This window comes from Pelobates fuscus, chromosome 9 (assembly GCF_036172605.1).
Source record: "Pelobates fuscus isolate aPelFus1 chromosome 9, aPelFus1.pri, whole genome shotgun sequence".
In the NCBI taxonomy this organism is placed as follows: domain Eukaryota; kingdom Metazoa; phylum Chordata; class Amphibia; order Anura; family Pelobatidae; genus Pelobates; species Pelobates fuscus.
This window is the reverse complement of record NC_086325.1, coordinates 118,122,452-118,139,266: the sequence shown is the minus strand read 5'-3', so window position 1 is coordinate 118,139,266 and position 16,815 is coordinate 118,122,452. Positions and strand designations below refer to the sequence as shown.

The following is a 16,815-nucleotide window of genomic DNA, read 5'->3' as shown; positions in this document are numbered from 1 at the left end:
AGTGTGTGTGTCTGACTGTGTGTGTGTTTGCCTGTGAGTGTGTGTGTATGTTAGTGAGTGTGTGTGTCTGCTAGTTTGTGTCTGCTAGTGAGTGAGTGTGTGTCTGTTAGTGTGTGTCTGTTAGTGAGTGTGTGTTTCTGTTAGCGAGTGTGTGTTTCTGTTAGCTAGTGTATGCGTATCTGTCAGTGAATGTGTGTGTGTGTATTTAGAATGCGGGGCGGGGGGAAGGTTGGGGGGGGCACCTGAGTTTTGTCCTGCCTAGGGCAGCACAAAACCAGGATACACCACTGCTTGTCACTCTCTTCTCCCCTGCTTGTCCCTCTCTTCTCCCCCCTCCCTTGTCACTCTATTCTCCCCTGCTTGTCCATCTCTTCTCCCCCCTCCCTGGTTACTCTCTTCTCCCCCGTTGTCACTCTCTTCTCCCCTTCTCCCCCACCCTGTCAATTTCTCCCCCCTGTCATTTTCTTCCCCCCTCCATTTGAATTTATTCCCCCCCTTCCTGTCAATTTATCCCCCCCTCCCTTTCAATTTATCCCCCACCCCTCCCTTTCAATTTATTCCCCCCCTCCCTGTCAATTTATTCCCCCCCGTTAATTTATTTCCCCCCCTCCCTGTCAATTTATTCCCCCCACCCTCCCTTTCAATTTATCCCCCTCCCCCTGTTGTAGCGTGGCCGAGCCCTGTGTGCACTTCCTTTTAGTCCGGCCAGGTACAGGAGACAGATGCTCCCTGTACCCGCGGACCATACAGGGCTCGGCCACGCTACAGTGAGGGAGTGACAGGAGGGAGCGCTGAGCGCTGAGCGCTTCCCTCCTGTCAGCCCCTCTCCTCATGCTGCCCTCATGGACGCACCAGCCTGTGCAAAGCTGCAGCCGCTTGAGGCTCTCTACAGAGCGCTCGGGCGGCTGTAGCATGAGGGGGGCCGGCGCTCTTGGCGGCGCCCCGTCCCAAGGGGCGCCCTAGGTGGCTGCCTAGTCTGCCTAACAGGTAGCGCCAGCCCTGGGCATGATCTATACACCAAAATTGCTTCATTAAGCTAAGGTTGTTTTGATGACTATAGAGTCACTTTAGCTATTTGCCAGTTCTCAATGTTCAATTCTGGTTTTACCTAAATGAAGAAGACTAAGTGTATGTATTGATTAAATATTAAGGAACAGACTTGTTACAAAGTGAGTTACAAGAAGAGTAAGCAGTTATGAATATTCCTGAGTACAGAATGCAGAGATACCTCCATGATTCAATTGTTTTGTTTCTGTCCAAAAATAAAAATCAGCCAGCTATCTTTTTCATATAACATCCAGAACACAACATCACATTTCTAGTTCTAAAGAAGGCCATAACACATAAAAAAAAAAAAAAACAAGCCACAAGTAGCTTAAAACAAGCCACAAGTGTAACTAATTGAAAACTGTTTTATTGCCCGGTTGCCTAGCACATGGAACAAATTGCTTTACTATAGAAATGAGAGAGAAGCAGCATGTTCATCACAATTGAAGTGATTGGGGAAATGCTACATGCATAAAGGATTACTCCAGGCACCATAACAGCTTAATCACAATGAAGATTTAAAAATGTGATAAAAAAGCAAAGCAAAACTAAAAACCGGACTAAAAAGTCCAGAGCTTTCACAACAGCTCAAGTTTGTCAAGTCCCACTGTAGTAGCAAGTAACAAAATGTAGCTTAGAAAGTGTGGATGTTGCTAACAATGCTATTTTTTTTTTTTTAGATATTTAGTGGATGTATGTTGTCTTTTTGTTTTTTGTTTTTTATAGCTTTAAATTAATTTCAAACTTAAGGCCAAAATTGTAGAATTGGAATTTTTTTTCTAAGTCATTTATAGTTTAGCTACTTTGGCCTAAAAATTTTCTTCACTTTGAGATCCCACTATAGTAAATGTATGACAATGTTTTGGAGCTAATTCTGCTTCTTACCAAATTTGCCTTTGTCATCCACTGGAAAAAGATAGTGGTTCTTCTATTATGCTTTTAAAAAGAACTGTTAAAACAAAAGGCACAGTTGACAGTGTTTAGAGGAAATTATCTCCAATAAAAAGGCTGGGATGTTTTCAATTCAAACTCATGTAACCCAGGAAATCATCTCAAAAGGTCAGTGTTGTCTCCATTCCATTAATGAAAAGCTTTTTGCATATGAATAAATATTGTAAATTATCAATGGGACAAAACCTATTTCACTAACTGAAGTTATAAAATTGTGTTCGCATAATGCCATAAGATGCAGTATTAATTCAAAAGACGGGGCAGCAGAAAATACAAGTCCAAAAACAATGATTCCTCTTTGTGGTTGTAAAAAGAATGACAGGATCAAATGATTTAGTGTTTTGCACTTACATTTTGTACTAACTTATACCATAAAATAGTCATTTCAAGCACATTTTTTTTTTAGTTTGTTAAATGCTATTGTCGCATTGCTTTGTGATACTAGCAAGCAAAGAGCTGGAACAGTTAACTTAAGATCCATGCCTTTGAAGGAATTTAGTGCTTGAGCATCTAACTGGTGGTCTAAATTCAAAATAAATTGTCTTGTATTTTAAAATTCTGCTTCTGCTTCGTGTCTTAGTATGGATTGTATGTTGACCAGAACATTAAAAACTCAAAGTACATGCAAAACAGAAGCCAGAATGTGATATGGTCTCACAGCTTTAATCTTTCTGCAAATATTTAGATCGACATCAGCTTGTCAAAATATCTTAAACAAGTCAATGGATATCTCAAAGGCACATGAAATGGTACAGGAAATTTATACGAAACTGAAAATGTAGGATTCAGATTCTGTACAGAAATCTATAGATAGATGTGTTAACTTTGAAGATATGAACTATGGCCAACTTCAAATTTAAAAAGCATAAAGGGACACAATGATCACCAGAACCACTGCAGCTTAATGAAGCGGTTCTTGTGTCTATAAATTTTTTCTGAAGTTTTAGCACTGTAAACTGTAAACACTGAATTTTTGTAGACAAGGTAGTGTTTACATTGCTGGCTAGTAACACTTCTACTGAAAGTCACTCAGACGGCCACTAGAGGTGATTCTTTTTTTTTTTTAATATATTTTTATTTCTTCAAAAAATTTTATATTACAATTATCAAGACATACAATAACCTCAATTTTTAGTCCACTAGAGGTGATTCTTAGTCCAGTGCTGCATTATGTGCAGCATTGGCATTCAGCGCTGAACGTTCCCAATGGATATGCATCGATTCAATGCATCTCTATGAGGAGATGTTGTTTGGCGCAGCATTTTGCAGCGCATGCTCAATAGCCTCCCAATGCTTTTATATGGGAAAGCGCTGGATTGATCGATGATCTCAGCCATGAAAACAATTCCATGTCTCACAACAGCGTGGGAGAAAATGTAGGTAAAATCAACTTTAACCCCTAAAGGCAGTGGTTCTCAAACCAGTCCTCATGGCCCACCAACAGTCCAGGATTTATGTATTTCCCTGTTATATTCCAATTGAGATACTAACAAAACCTGGACTGTTGGTGGATCTTGAGGACTGGTTTGAGAACCACTGCCTTAACCCCTTAAGGACCAAACATCTGGAATAAAAGGGAATCATGACATGTCACACATGTCATGTGTCCTTAAGGGGTTAAGGACACATGACGGAAATATTCCGTCATGATTCCCTTTTATTTCTGAAGTTGTGTCCTTAAGGGGTTAATCTTCATAGAAAGGGGTCGGACACTTAAACAGCCACTTCAGCACTATATTATTAGGAATATATGTTTGTATTCGTGATGCTACAGTGTTCCTTTAACCTCAATAAAAAAGTAAAAGAAGGGAAATAGAAACAAATAAATGAATAGCAAAGAAGAGAAACAAATGGCAGGCAAGTCTGATCAAGACATATTTTCAGATGCTACATCACTCTACAGGATACAAATTCACAATGCACTCTTTGGGATAATAAACGAGAGCATGCATTATTACCATTATCTGATATGTAAATCATTCTAAGCTAATTTCGCTTGCCAGCTTTTAAAAAATTCCAAAATCTGGATTTTTCGTTTTATTTTTACTCTTTATTGAACATTACAAAATTAATTTTAAACATAGTTACATTTCCCTTGTTAATAAATAACAGTAATGCAATTTATAACATTTTTAAAATCATTATCTACCTAAATACATACAATCCATCATTCATACTTCTCACTACATTCATTCCTACACGGGGGGAATGTTAAGGAGGGGTTTGTTCGTACAGTTACATAATATCCCACGTTATTTTAGATTCTATCTTCCCAGATATTAGTCATTTAGGAAACCCCGGCATTACTAGAAAAGGGAGAGACTTGCCATGTATCCCATATTTTCCATAAATAGGTTCAATTGGTTGTTCTTCACATAAAATCCCTTCTCCATAGACCATTGATAATTTATTTGGTTTATTACTTCAAAAGCTGGATTTCACATGCCAGCAATGAATCAACTGAGTTAACATTACATTTTGACAAGGAAGCAAATGTGGAAAATTTGCATTTCCAACAAGATGGATTTGCATTGCAGTAGGACAGACTGAAAACATTATCACTAGAAGAATAAATGATTATATGAGTAAAACATTAATTGAAACCCAATAATTCAAATAGGAATAGAGCTGGTGAATAAGTGATGCATAGCTCAGAATGTAAGCACTGTGCTATATGCTAGTGTGAAATTCTACAGCAGTATAATTTGTTAACAGATGCCTACAAGTGATCGATTTGACCAATAAATTTGTACTGACACTGTCTTGCACGTAAGTTCCCTGTGAAAGAAGCTTTTGTACCCTGAATTTTTATTAAGAACCATTCCCACATTCTTTATCCTAGAAGGCCACATAATATAATATACTAATGAATCATGATTTAGACAAGGTTATTCACAGTTTTACAAATCATAATACCTAAATATCACTGGACTTTGAATTTTAACAAAAAGTCTTCTCACAAAGAGTTTTCTCATCTAGAAAAACAAAATGCATATTATCCCACTACACATTGTTTAGGGTATGTATGACATGTTGCTTCAATAGAAAATTTAAACTGATTAAAGGATAACTCCAACCACCATGACCACTACAGCGCACTGTATTATTTATGATGCCAGAAGTGCACTGGCACCCCCACTAGTTTAGTAAGAGTCATACTGTTTAGTAATGGTTTGATTTCTTACCTGGGGCCTGTACGGTGTAGCTGTACACCTGATCTGCCAGAAGAAGAGCTGAAAGCCACTAAGCAGGCACATTTTTATTTGCTTTCCTGAGTGCAAAGCCTGGCAGTATTGACTGCCAGGCTTAGCTCAATGAAGAGACCTTCCGGCAGAGAGAAGGGGCACCCAGTAGATTCCAGGTAAGAACTGAGCAGATTTCTTAAATTGGGAAAGGGCATCAGATCACTCCTGGCACCATAACTACTAAATCACACTGTAGTGGTTCTAGTACACAGAGTGTTCCTTTAAGAACCTTGATTATTTATAAAGGAACCCAATACTCACATTTTAGTGAGGTGAGAGAGAAGCTTTATTGAGTTTAGTGTTCTAAGCCGTGCATATAAGCAAGGTTGTTTAACTAAAATTACACTTTTACGAAAGTATATTTAACATTTGAGGCCAAAATAAGTGTACTAAAAACACAGCCGAATTGAAGAATTGTTTCAGGTTGGTTAATACTTAACAATTCACACTATAGTAAATAACCTTGAATAACCTTGATTGGGTTGGAGAGGAAGGTGTTAGTATGCTAGCATTTCTTTTATTATATCTCATATTGTTTAAGATAATATGTCTTCTCCCAGTAGAAGCTTTACATTTATTTGGTAAGAGTACAGTACTAAGGTCATATATGAATGGTACCTGCTTGTGATCACTCTTTAAGGCTTTCAGCTCACTCTGCAGACTCTCTACTTCTGGTATCAAGCTGAGAACAGCAGATTCATGAGCTTCTTTTGTTTTCTGTAGTGAATTCATATCTTTCTCCACAAATTGTCGTAATGCACATTCATTACTCCATCTAAAACCAAACAATAATTTCCATCAAAAGGTACAAATAATAGTCAAACTCTTAATATTTTCATTCAGTGCATGGCTCAGTAGCCACATATGACCTGCTAGAATGCTATTTACAAACCGTGGCAATTATTATATTTTAAAACAAATTATATTGATGTAAAAAATCAATTTTTGTTTGTTGGTTATTATTCTCCCTGCCACTGTTCTTGTTTTTGTTGAACCTTTTGTTCATAAACAGGGTCATACATAGGACACGAGGTCACACATTTAGGCTGGAAGAAAGGAGATTTCATCTAAGGCAAAGAAAAGGTTTTTTTACAGTAAGAGCAATAAGGATATGGAATTCTCTGCCTGAAGAGGTGATTTTGTCAGAGTCATTACAGATGTTTAAACTGCAATTGGATAAATACTTGCAAAAGCATAACATACAGGGATATAATTTCTAATTAGTGGGGTAATAGTTGCTTGATCCAAGAAAACATCTAACTGCTATTTTGGGGTCAAGAAGGAATTTTTTACTAGTTTGTTGCAAAATTGGTAGCGCTTCAGACTAGGTTTTTTTGCCTTCTTTTGGATCAACAGCAAAAACAACAACAAAATCAACAGCAAAAACATATGTGATTAAGGCTGAACTTGATGGACGCAAGTCTCTTTTCAGCTATGTAATTATGTAACTATGTAAGTGACATGCCTGCATTGTGCTCCTTTTACTTCTATATCTGCAAACCTCAGTGACAGGCAGAGGTGGTACAGACCTGTCACCCCTTTCAACATAGATACACACAGTCATGGAGGTAGGAATATCAGGTAGAAAACCTCCTGACATAGACTTGCACTACAACTACATAGGGAGCTCGTCACTAAAGTGACTGGACAGGAACAGAAGATGAAATATGCAAATGGAAATAAGGGAAGTTTAAAACATGGAGAATTGAATAAAAAGGGAGGAATTGGAAAAGCAGGAGGAAGGCAGAATAAGGAGAGTATGTCTCTATCTTAGAGAGACTCTGTCACCTCACTAAAAATGTGAGTAGCTAATTAAGATAGAATCTTTATGAAATACTCCCATTGACTGTGTTAGAATTTCATTCAAATTGTAAAGCAGTCAAAAGATGCCAGTAGAGTAGTTATGTCCTGAACAGTTCGCCGGGAACTGTTCGCCGGCGAACATATGCGATGTTCGGTCAGCCCCCTATTCGTCATGGAGGTGGGAAGGAGGGTCTGCTGCTGATTGGCTGGAATGTGTCTGCTGACTGTGAGGTACAGGGTCAAAGTTTACTCAATGATGACGAATAGGGGGCGGACCGAACATCGTATATACCAGAGTTCTTATCATGGTCTGACCGAATAGCTACACTTCGGGGGACCTTAACAAACTCCTCTATTATCATGCTGCTATTTTAGCTATGGACGTATATTTCTTCCTCTCTTCAATGGGTGACTTTAGTTAGAGAATAATATGATCAAACCCCATAAGATGGCTTATTTAGAAATTCCCAAGAAATTCTGGCCAATGTTCCTTTTTGCCTCCACACAGACCATACTACTTTTTCAAACATAGGAAAAATATAAGCAATGCATATTTTCTTGGGAGCACTTAGTGTTGTCAACTGCTCTTACTTACCGCATACCAACTTTTGTTGCCAAACCCTGCTTGAATACCCCCTTTCTCATTTATGCCATTTTATGAAACATGACTCATTCTTAGAGTTTTGGATAGCTCTCTTTACTCAAATCTGTTCTTTAGTTCAGCAACTTAAAAAAACAGGGTAATATTGGTAATACTCCTGCACTTAACGGTAAATTGTTGCCTGGCTGTAAACCGATCTCCAGATGTTACCAATTCTATTCCATGCTAGTACCTTACTCCAAATTTCATAATGTCAGATTTTCTCCTGTACAATGGTCCCAAATAATCAATATCTAGAAAGGGCTAACTTTGCTCACTTTGAACAACATAGGAATATTTTGTAAAAACAGTATATGGTCCCAGCCAGCTTATATACATTTTTTCCCAACACCTTCCCAGCTGTTTTGGTGCGAAGGGTAACCTGCTTTACATATGGTAGACCTGCGTTAACATTTGCCAGTGTTGAGGCAATATTTGCAATATTATAGGATATAGGGGAAGTGGCAACATTTTATATTCTCTTCACTTCCTTAGTTTACATTTTGCTTGATCTCCCTTCAAAGCTGCCTTGAGCGTTAACATTTTTTTATTATGCATATTATACTAACAGTGCAACAACATTTTGCAAGAGCTTTGGAAATCTTCCATCCTGCCCTGAATGCAATACGTTCCTTGCGAGCTAGAAAGGCAGAGAGAGTATTTTTTAATGTAAATTTACATCATTTTATTATCTTAATGCTGTTTTCACCAATGAATTTGTGAGACACATGGAGATAGTGATCTGTAACAGAATTGGGCTCTCCAATTACTCTATAAATACACTGGGGACATGTTCAGAATTTCACATCTGATTATACTTTTGTTTGCAGTATAGTGTGTAGATATGTTTGTACTTCCTTTCTTTCCCCCTTCTTTTCTTCTGTATCCATGACCTATTTTTATGTGCAATAAGGACAATATAAAAAAAAAAAAAAAAAGGGAGCAAGGGAACTATAGTTATTCCTGGCACTTATAGCCATTTTGTCATTTGTTATAGTTTTCTTTTTTTATATTAACAGGTTTTTTTTCAGGGGAGCAGAATTAAGTTGTTGCTGTTTGGGAAGGCAATACAGCAGCAAATATGGTGCCTATGACTGTGCTGACAAGTAAAATTGCTATAATATTGCCTGTGTAATGGAAAATCAGCCATTTTTACAGATGCAATTCTGAGTTGCCAAAATTAGAATATTATGTAAATGAGATAATTTACTTTCATAATGATTGATTGTAATATTTGTCCTTTTGCCATTTTGTATCAACCAAAAATGGGGATTATGAGTAAATTTGGGATTTATCCTCACATGAAAGGAAAAAGACAGTGGGCAATTGACCAACCAATAATCCCTTACACCCTGACAAGAACAAATCTTTCCCACAGATCCAGTTTGTAGCATCAGTGACTGCCCTTTAAAAAAGATACAAAAAATAAGGAAATGAGGGAGAAGCATTCCTAAACAGAAAGCAAATCCCATCAAGACCAGTACCCCCCAATAGAGCACTATGTATAAACCTTGTAAAAAGACTGTATCTCAGACAAGGTACAACAAAATAATAATACGTTTTAATGGTAGTAAAATATTAAAAAATAAACACCAAGTGTCTAAAATACACCAGACTGTTTAACCAATCAATGTGGAAGAATACTGAGGAATATACTCCAGCTTAATTGAACACACACTGAGTTGTGATATAAATTGATACTATGCAAGTAAATCACTCAAAGTAGCAGAGTGGCTAAAAAAATAGCAACATAGGTGGCAAAAGTATCAACTTATCATATGTAAAAGAATAGCTGAAATACATCCAGATTAATTCAGATAAATAGAATCATAGACATACAAGAACCCATAGATCTCCTATATAACCAATTTCTATAAGATAAATCAAAGTCCTATTACCTAATAAACTCACTCAAACTAAAATGGCCCTATAAGTATCACAAAAGATGAGTAAATCGAAAGGACAGAGAGAAATAGGTAAATGAAATTAAAGTAAGAAGTAATGCTCCATATAGAATATATGTAACAGAGAGCAGAGATTCAGCCTGCAAAAAAAAGAATCCCTGCCTAAATGTAGCGTGTTAAGTAATAACAGGCTACATGGAAATAGTCTGCAAAACATGAAAAAAACACACCAACAGCCCAACGCGCGTTTCGGCGATAATAATCGCCTTTCTCAAGGGCACAAGTAAACAAAAATTAGAATATTGTGCAAAGTACATTTATTTCAGTAATGCAACATAAAAGGGGAAACTAATATATGAGATAGACGCATTACATGCAAAGCAAGAGAGTTCAAGCCGTGATTTGTCATAAGTGCGATGATTATGGTTCAATGCGGCGTGGCATGGAAGCTATCAGCCTGTGGCGCTGCTGAGGTGTTATGGAAGACCAGGATGCTTCAATAGTGGCCTTCAGCTCTTCTGCATTGTTTGGTCTCATGTCTCTCATCTTTCTCTTGGCAATACCCCATAGATTCTCTATGGGGTTCAGGTCAGGCGAATTTGCTGGCCAATCAAGCATAGTAATCCCACGGTCCCCTTTTTCAAAGACAGGCACAGCTACTGTAGAATCACCAAAACTCACGAATTGGATATAAGTGAATGCACCAAACTCCCGAACTGCATACCAGGGAATAAGGTAGCACTCCAAACTCCCAAACTGGAACCTCACGAATAGCTGCTAGCAGACGAACAGAAAAAGCTCCCAAGCGGCTTACACTCCTGGCAATCAGTCCCTATCAGCATACAGTGAATCCCCCCAAGAACGAGATGAGGCTCCGTGTTGAGGGTCAAGCAGTGGTCTGTTTAATGAGGGCTACCTGCCCCTGTATTTATGCAGGTCTCCCACCTGGTGGACACTCCCCTAGGGGACCAGATGGAAGACTGTAACAACGGACAGACAAGTACCAATTACAGACACACAGCAGTAAAACATCCCCACAATGCATCCTGGCTTCCTCCCTTCTGCCCTGGAGATAATTGAGAAGTAATTCAATTATCTCCCAGGACAAAGGCAAATCGCCATTATGCACGTGGGGACACAAAGACAGTGAAACACCATAAAATACATAAAGTTACATTTTACATATAACACACAGGCATTTAACATATCCCCGGATAGCTCAGGTCTGAGTGCACATTATTAGGTGAATGGCACTCAGACCACACGAATACAGTTTAATTGCCATGGAGCCAAAGTCTTTAATTAAACGAACAGGCTCCATGGCATAGCTATCTGGGTTAAAACATTCCCATAAAATAAACTACCGAAGTTCCAGGTGTCCGCTGAACTGTCCCGAATAGGAACCAGGGGGCTGGAGGCTCAGCGGTGCCTGCACGCAAAATTGTCCGCTTACAGTGCATGAAAGCCGGGCAGAAAAGCGCTGGCTGCCCGGGGAGCTCCAGAACACTGCCATTGTGTGGCGGCTAGGTGTAACCGCGACCACCCAGTAACAATCAATTAAGCTGCGGTTAACCACAGCTACTGGGTGGTCAATTGCCGGCACACGCTTGTTAAGCCGCGGTTAACCGCGGCTTCAGGGAGGTAGATGGAGGGCACACGCCAGCTTCTGGGTGGACAGTTAACTGCGCCGGCCGGCTTCCCACGGCTCTGGGGATGCTGAAAAGAAGCTGTATGTTCGGTAGATAGAATCTACCAAACGGCTGTGCAGAAAGGGAGAAATAAATCCTTCTGCACAGTAAAATTAACCCTTTAGCTGCCGGTCCATAATCCAAAGGCAGCAGGCGGGCGACCAGGCTCCTCCAATGCAATGTGGCGAGATTGGTCTCGTCACATCAAGTCCTGCTGGAAAATGAAGTCAGCATCCCCATAAAGCTTGTCTGCGGAAGGACGCATGAAGTTCTCCAAAATCTCCTGGTAGATGGCTGCGTTGACCCTGGACTTAATGAAGCACAGTGGACCGATACGAGCAGATGACATGGCTCCCCAAATCAACACAGACTGTGGAAACTTCACACTGGACTTCAAGCATTTTACCGTGTGAGCCTCTCCATTCTTCCTCCAGACTCTGGGTTCTTGGTTTCCAGATAAGATGCAAAAGTTGCTCTCATCAGAAAAGAGTTTGGACCACTGAGCAACAGACCAGGTCTGTTTTTCTTTAGCCCAGGTAAGACGCTTCTGATGTTGTTTGTTGTTCAGGAGCTGCTTGACAAGAAGAATACGACATCTGAAGCCCATGTCCAGGATCAGTCTGTGTGTGGTGGCTCTTGATGCACTGACTCCAGCCTCAGTCCACTCCTTGTGAAAGTCCCCAACACATTTGAATGGCCTTTTCCTGACAATCCTCTCCAGGCTGCGGTCATCCCTGCTGCTTGTGCACCTTTTTCTTCCACACTTTTCCCTTCCACATAACTTTCTATTAATGTGCTTTAATATAACACTTTGGGAACATCCAACTTCCTTAGCAATTACCTTTTGAGGCTTTCCCTCCTTATGGAGGGGGTCAATGAAGGTTTTCTGCACAACTGTCAGGTCAGCAGTCTTCCCCATGATTGTGATTCCTACTGAACCAGACTGAGAGACCATTTAAAGGTTTAGAAACCCTTTGCTGGTGTGACTTAGCTGATTAGAGTGGGACACTGAGCCTACAATATTGCACCTTTTCACAATATTCTAATTTCCTGAGATTGTGGATTTGGGGTTTTCATGAGCTGTAAGCCATAATCATCGCACTTATGACAAATCACAGCTTGAACTATCTTGCTTTGCATGTAATGCATCTCATATATTAGTTTCCCTTTTACGTTGCATTACTGAAATATAAGAACTTTTGCACGATATTCTAATTTTTCGAGTATCACCTGTATAATCAGTTCTTTACCAATCTGAACCTTATGCAAAATATTTGATTTGCAATATTTATAGAGCACCGATTTAAGAAAAAAATGCAGGACCTAATGAACATTTAAAACGTGGGAAAGTCTTTATACATATTTTGCTTGTCTTACTGCATGGAACTCTTGTGGGGCGAAGATGGAGTTACTTTTATTTGGTCATGCTTTTGATTTTTCATTTTGTTTTGAGAATCAGTTAATTCTTGTTTTGTGGTTTTTTTTTTTGGTTGAGTTGCGTCACGTATTATGGATTTTGGGGGCTGAAAAAATAAAGATTTAAAAAAAGAAGACTTATTTTACAGGTCCCCCTTACTATTATTAGGGAGAGGGGGGTAGGTAGGGATTATTTATGGTAAAGGGGTGTAGGCTAGGCATTTGGAGATTTCTTTAACCACTTGGGGGTAGTGATGTCGCGAACACAAAATTTTCGGTTCGCGAACGGCAAACGAGAACTTCTGCAAACGTTCGCGAACCGGGCGAACCGCCATAGACTTCAATGGGCAGGCGAATTTTAAAACCCACAGGGACTCTTTCTGGCCACAATAGTGATGGAAAAGTTGTTTCATGGGGACTAACACCTGGACTGTGGCATGCCGGAGGGGGATCCATGGCAAAACTCCCATGGAAAATTACACAGTTGATGCAGAGTCTGGTTTTAATCCATAAAGGGCATAAATCACCTAACATTCCTAAATCACAATGGATATGGATTGATACCTGACATATGACATATTGACACCTTGACATATGGATTGACACCTGTCCTCAGAGACCCTGATACACACTGACACAGAGCACAATAGGGACTGTTCCCCCCTACATAGGGTCACTTGGCAGATATGGATTGACACCTATCCTAAGGATCCCTGATACACACTGACAGAGCAGAATAGGGACTGTTCCCACTACATAGGGTCACTTGGCAGATATGGATTGACACCTATCCTCAGGGACCCTGATACACACTGACACAGGGCAGAATAGGGACTGTTCCCCCTACATAGGGTCACTTGGCAGATATGGATTGACACCTGTCCTCAGGGACCCTGATACACACTGACACAGAGCAGAATAGGGACTGTTCCCCCTACATAGGGTCACTTGGCAGATATGGATTGACACCTGTCCTCAGGGACCCTGATACACACTGACACAGAGCAGAATAGGGACTGTTCCTCCTACATAGGGTCACTTGGCAGATATGGATTCACACCTATCCTAAGGATCCCTGATACACACTGACACAGAGCAGAATAGGGACTGTTCCCCCTACATAGGGTCACTTGGCAGATATGGATTGACACATGTCCTCAGGGACCCTGATACACACTGACACAGAGCAGAATAGGGACTGTTCCCCCTACATAGGGTCACTTGGCAGATATGGATTGACACATGTCCTCAGGGACCCTGATACACACTGACACAGAGCAGAATAGGGACTGTTCCTCCTACATAGGGTCACTTGGCAGATATGGATTGACACCTGTCCTCAGAGACCCTGATACACACTGACACAGAGCAGAATAGGGACTGTTCCCCTTACATAGGGTCACTTGGCAGATATGGATTGACACCTATCCTAATGATCCCTGATACACACTGACACAGAGCAGAATAGGGACTGTTCCCCCTACATAGGGTCACTTGGCAGATATGGATTGACACCTGTCCTCAGGGACCCTGATACACACTGACACAGAGCAGAATAGGGACTGTTCCTCCTACATAGGGTCACTTGGCAGATATGGATTGACACCTGTCCTCAGGGACCCTGATACACACTGACACAGAGCAGAATAGGGACTGTTCCCCCTACATAGGGTCACTTGGCAGATATGGATTGACACCTGTCCTCAGGGACCCTGATACACACTGATACAGAGCAGAATAGGGACTGTTCTTCCTACATAGGGTCACCATATTTAGCCCAAGGCAGCTCATCTCATCAGGCCTTTTTTAGTCAGTCCCTTCGGGATCCATCCCTCATTCATCTTAATAAAGGTGAGGTAATCTAGACTTGTTTGACCTAGGCAACTTCTCTTCTCGGTGACAATACCTCCTGCTGCACTGAAGGTCCTTTCTGACAGGACACTTGAAGCGGGGCAGGCCAGAAGTTCTATCACAAATTGGGATAGCTCAGGCCACAGGTCAAGCCTGCACACCCAGTAGTCAGCGGGTTCATCACTCCTCAGAGTGTCGATATCTGCAGTTAAGGCGAGGTAGTCTGCTACCTGTCGGTCGAGTCGTTCTCTGAGGGTGGATCCCGAAGGGCTGTGGCGATGCGTAGGACTTAAAAAGCACCGCATGTCCTCCATCAACAACACGTCTTTAAAGCGTCCTGTCCTTGCCGGCGTGGTCGTGGGAGGAGGAGGAGGATGACTTTCACCTCTTCCCCTGTTAGATTCCCGTTGTGCTGTGACATCACCCTTATATGATTTGTAAAGCATACTTTTTAATTTATTTTGCAAATGCTGCATCCTTTCCGACTTGTTGTAATTTGGTAACATTTCAGCCACTTTCTGCTTATACCGGGGGTCTAGTAGCGTGGACACCCAGTACAGGTCGTTCTCCTTCAGCCTTTTTATACAAGGGTCTCTCAACAGGCACAACAGCATGAAAGACCCCATTTGCACAAGGTTGGATGCCGAGCTACTCATTTCCCGTTCCTCCTCCTCAGTGAACTCAATAAAGGTATGTTGTCCCCCCAGCCACGTACAACACCACGGGTACCAGATAGGTGACAACGAGCACCCTGGGATGCCTGTTGTGGTTGGTCTTCCTCCTCCTCCTCAAAGCCACATTCCTCCTCTGACTCCTCTTCCTCACAATCCTCTTGCAGCGTTGCCGCAGGTCCAGCAAGCGATGCTGATAAGGCTGTTTCTGGTGGTGATGGTGACCACAACTCTTCCTCTTCCTCTTCACGCTCATCTACGGCCTGATCCAGCACTCTTCGCAGGGCACGCTCCAGGAAGAAAACAAATGGTATGATGTCGCTGATGGTGCCTTCGGTGCGACTGACTAGGTTTGTCACCTCCTCAAAAGGACGCATGAGCCTACAGGCATTGCGCATGAGCGTCCAGTAACGTGTCAAAAAAAATTCCCAGCTCCCCAGAGGCTGTCCTAGCACCCCGGTCATACAAATATTCATTAACGGCTTTTTCTTGTTGGAGCAGGCGGTCGAACATTAGGAGTGTTGAATTCCAACATGTCGGGCTGTCGCAAATCAAGCGCCTCACTGGCATGTTGTTTCGCCGCTGGATATCTGCAAAGTGCGCCATGGACGTGTAGGAACGCCTGAAATGGCCACACACCTTCCTGGCCTGCTTCAGGACGTCCTGTAAGCCTATGTACTTATGCACAAAGCGTTGTACGATCAGATTACACACATGTGCCATGCACGGCACATGTGTCAACTTGCCCAACTTCAATGCCGCCAACAAATTTGTTCCATTGTCACAAACCACTTTGCCAATATCCAGTTGCTGTGGAGTCAGCCACTTTTCCACCTGTGCGTTCAGGGCGGATAGGAGTGCTTGTCCGGTGTGACTCTCTGCTTTCAAGCAAGTCAAACCCAAGACGGCGTGACACTGCCGTATCCGGGATATGGAATAGTACCTGGGGAGCTGGGGGGTGCCATTGATGTGGAGCAAGATGCAGCAGCAGAAGAGGACTCAGCCAAAGAGGTTATGGAAGAGGATGGAGTAGGAGGAGTAGAGGAGGTGGCAGCAGGCCTGCCTGCAAGTCGAGGCAGTGTCACCAACTCCTCTGCAGAGCCACGTATTCCATGCTTGGCAGCCGTCAGCAGGTTTACCCAATGCGCAGTGTAGGTGACATGCCATTCCATGCCATTACTTCCTTTTGCACAATCGAGTACAGGTTGGGGATTGCCTTTTGTGCAAAGAAATTTCGTCCGAGTACCTTCCACTGCGGTATCCCAATAGCCACAAATGTTTTTAACACCTCAGACTCCACCAGCTTGTATGGTAAAAGCTGGCGGGCTAATAGTTCAGACAAGTCAGCTGTCAGACGCTGGGCAAGGGGGTGACTTTCTGACATTGGCTTCTTACGCTCAAACATGTCCTTGACAGACACCTGACTGTGGGCAGATGAGCGGGAACTGCTCAAGGCGAGAGACGGAGTGGCGGATGGTTGAGAGGGGGCAAGGAGGACAGCAGTGGTTGACGTGGCTGAAGATGCTGGACCAGGAGGAGGATGGCGGCTTTGAGTTTGTGTGCTGCTTGTACTCATGTGTTGATCCCATAGGCGTTTGT

The 16,815-nt window shown here is 41.8% G+C and overlaps 1 protein-coding gene across 1 annotated transcript in view; it reads right to left on the bottom strand.

Moving 5' to 3' along the window:
• Window positions 1-16,815, bottom strand: part of LOC134572981 (keratin, type I cytoskeletal 18-like) — a 102,743-nt gene that overhangs the window by 44,989 nt on the left and 40,939 nt on the right. The window contains exon 4 of the mRNA XM_063432332.1: window positions 5,862-6,018. Within this exon, the coding sequence (XP_063288402.1) occupies window positions 5,862-6,018 (157 nt within the window). The remainder of the gene's footprint in view (window positions 1-5,861; window positions 6,019-16,815) is intronic.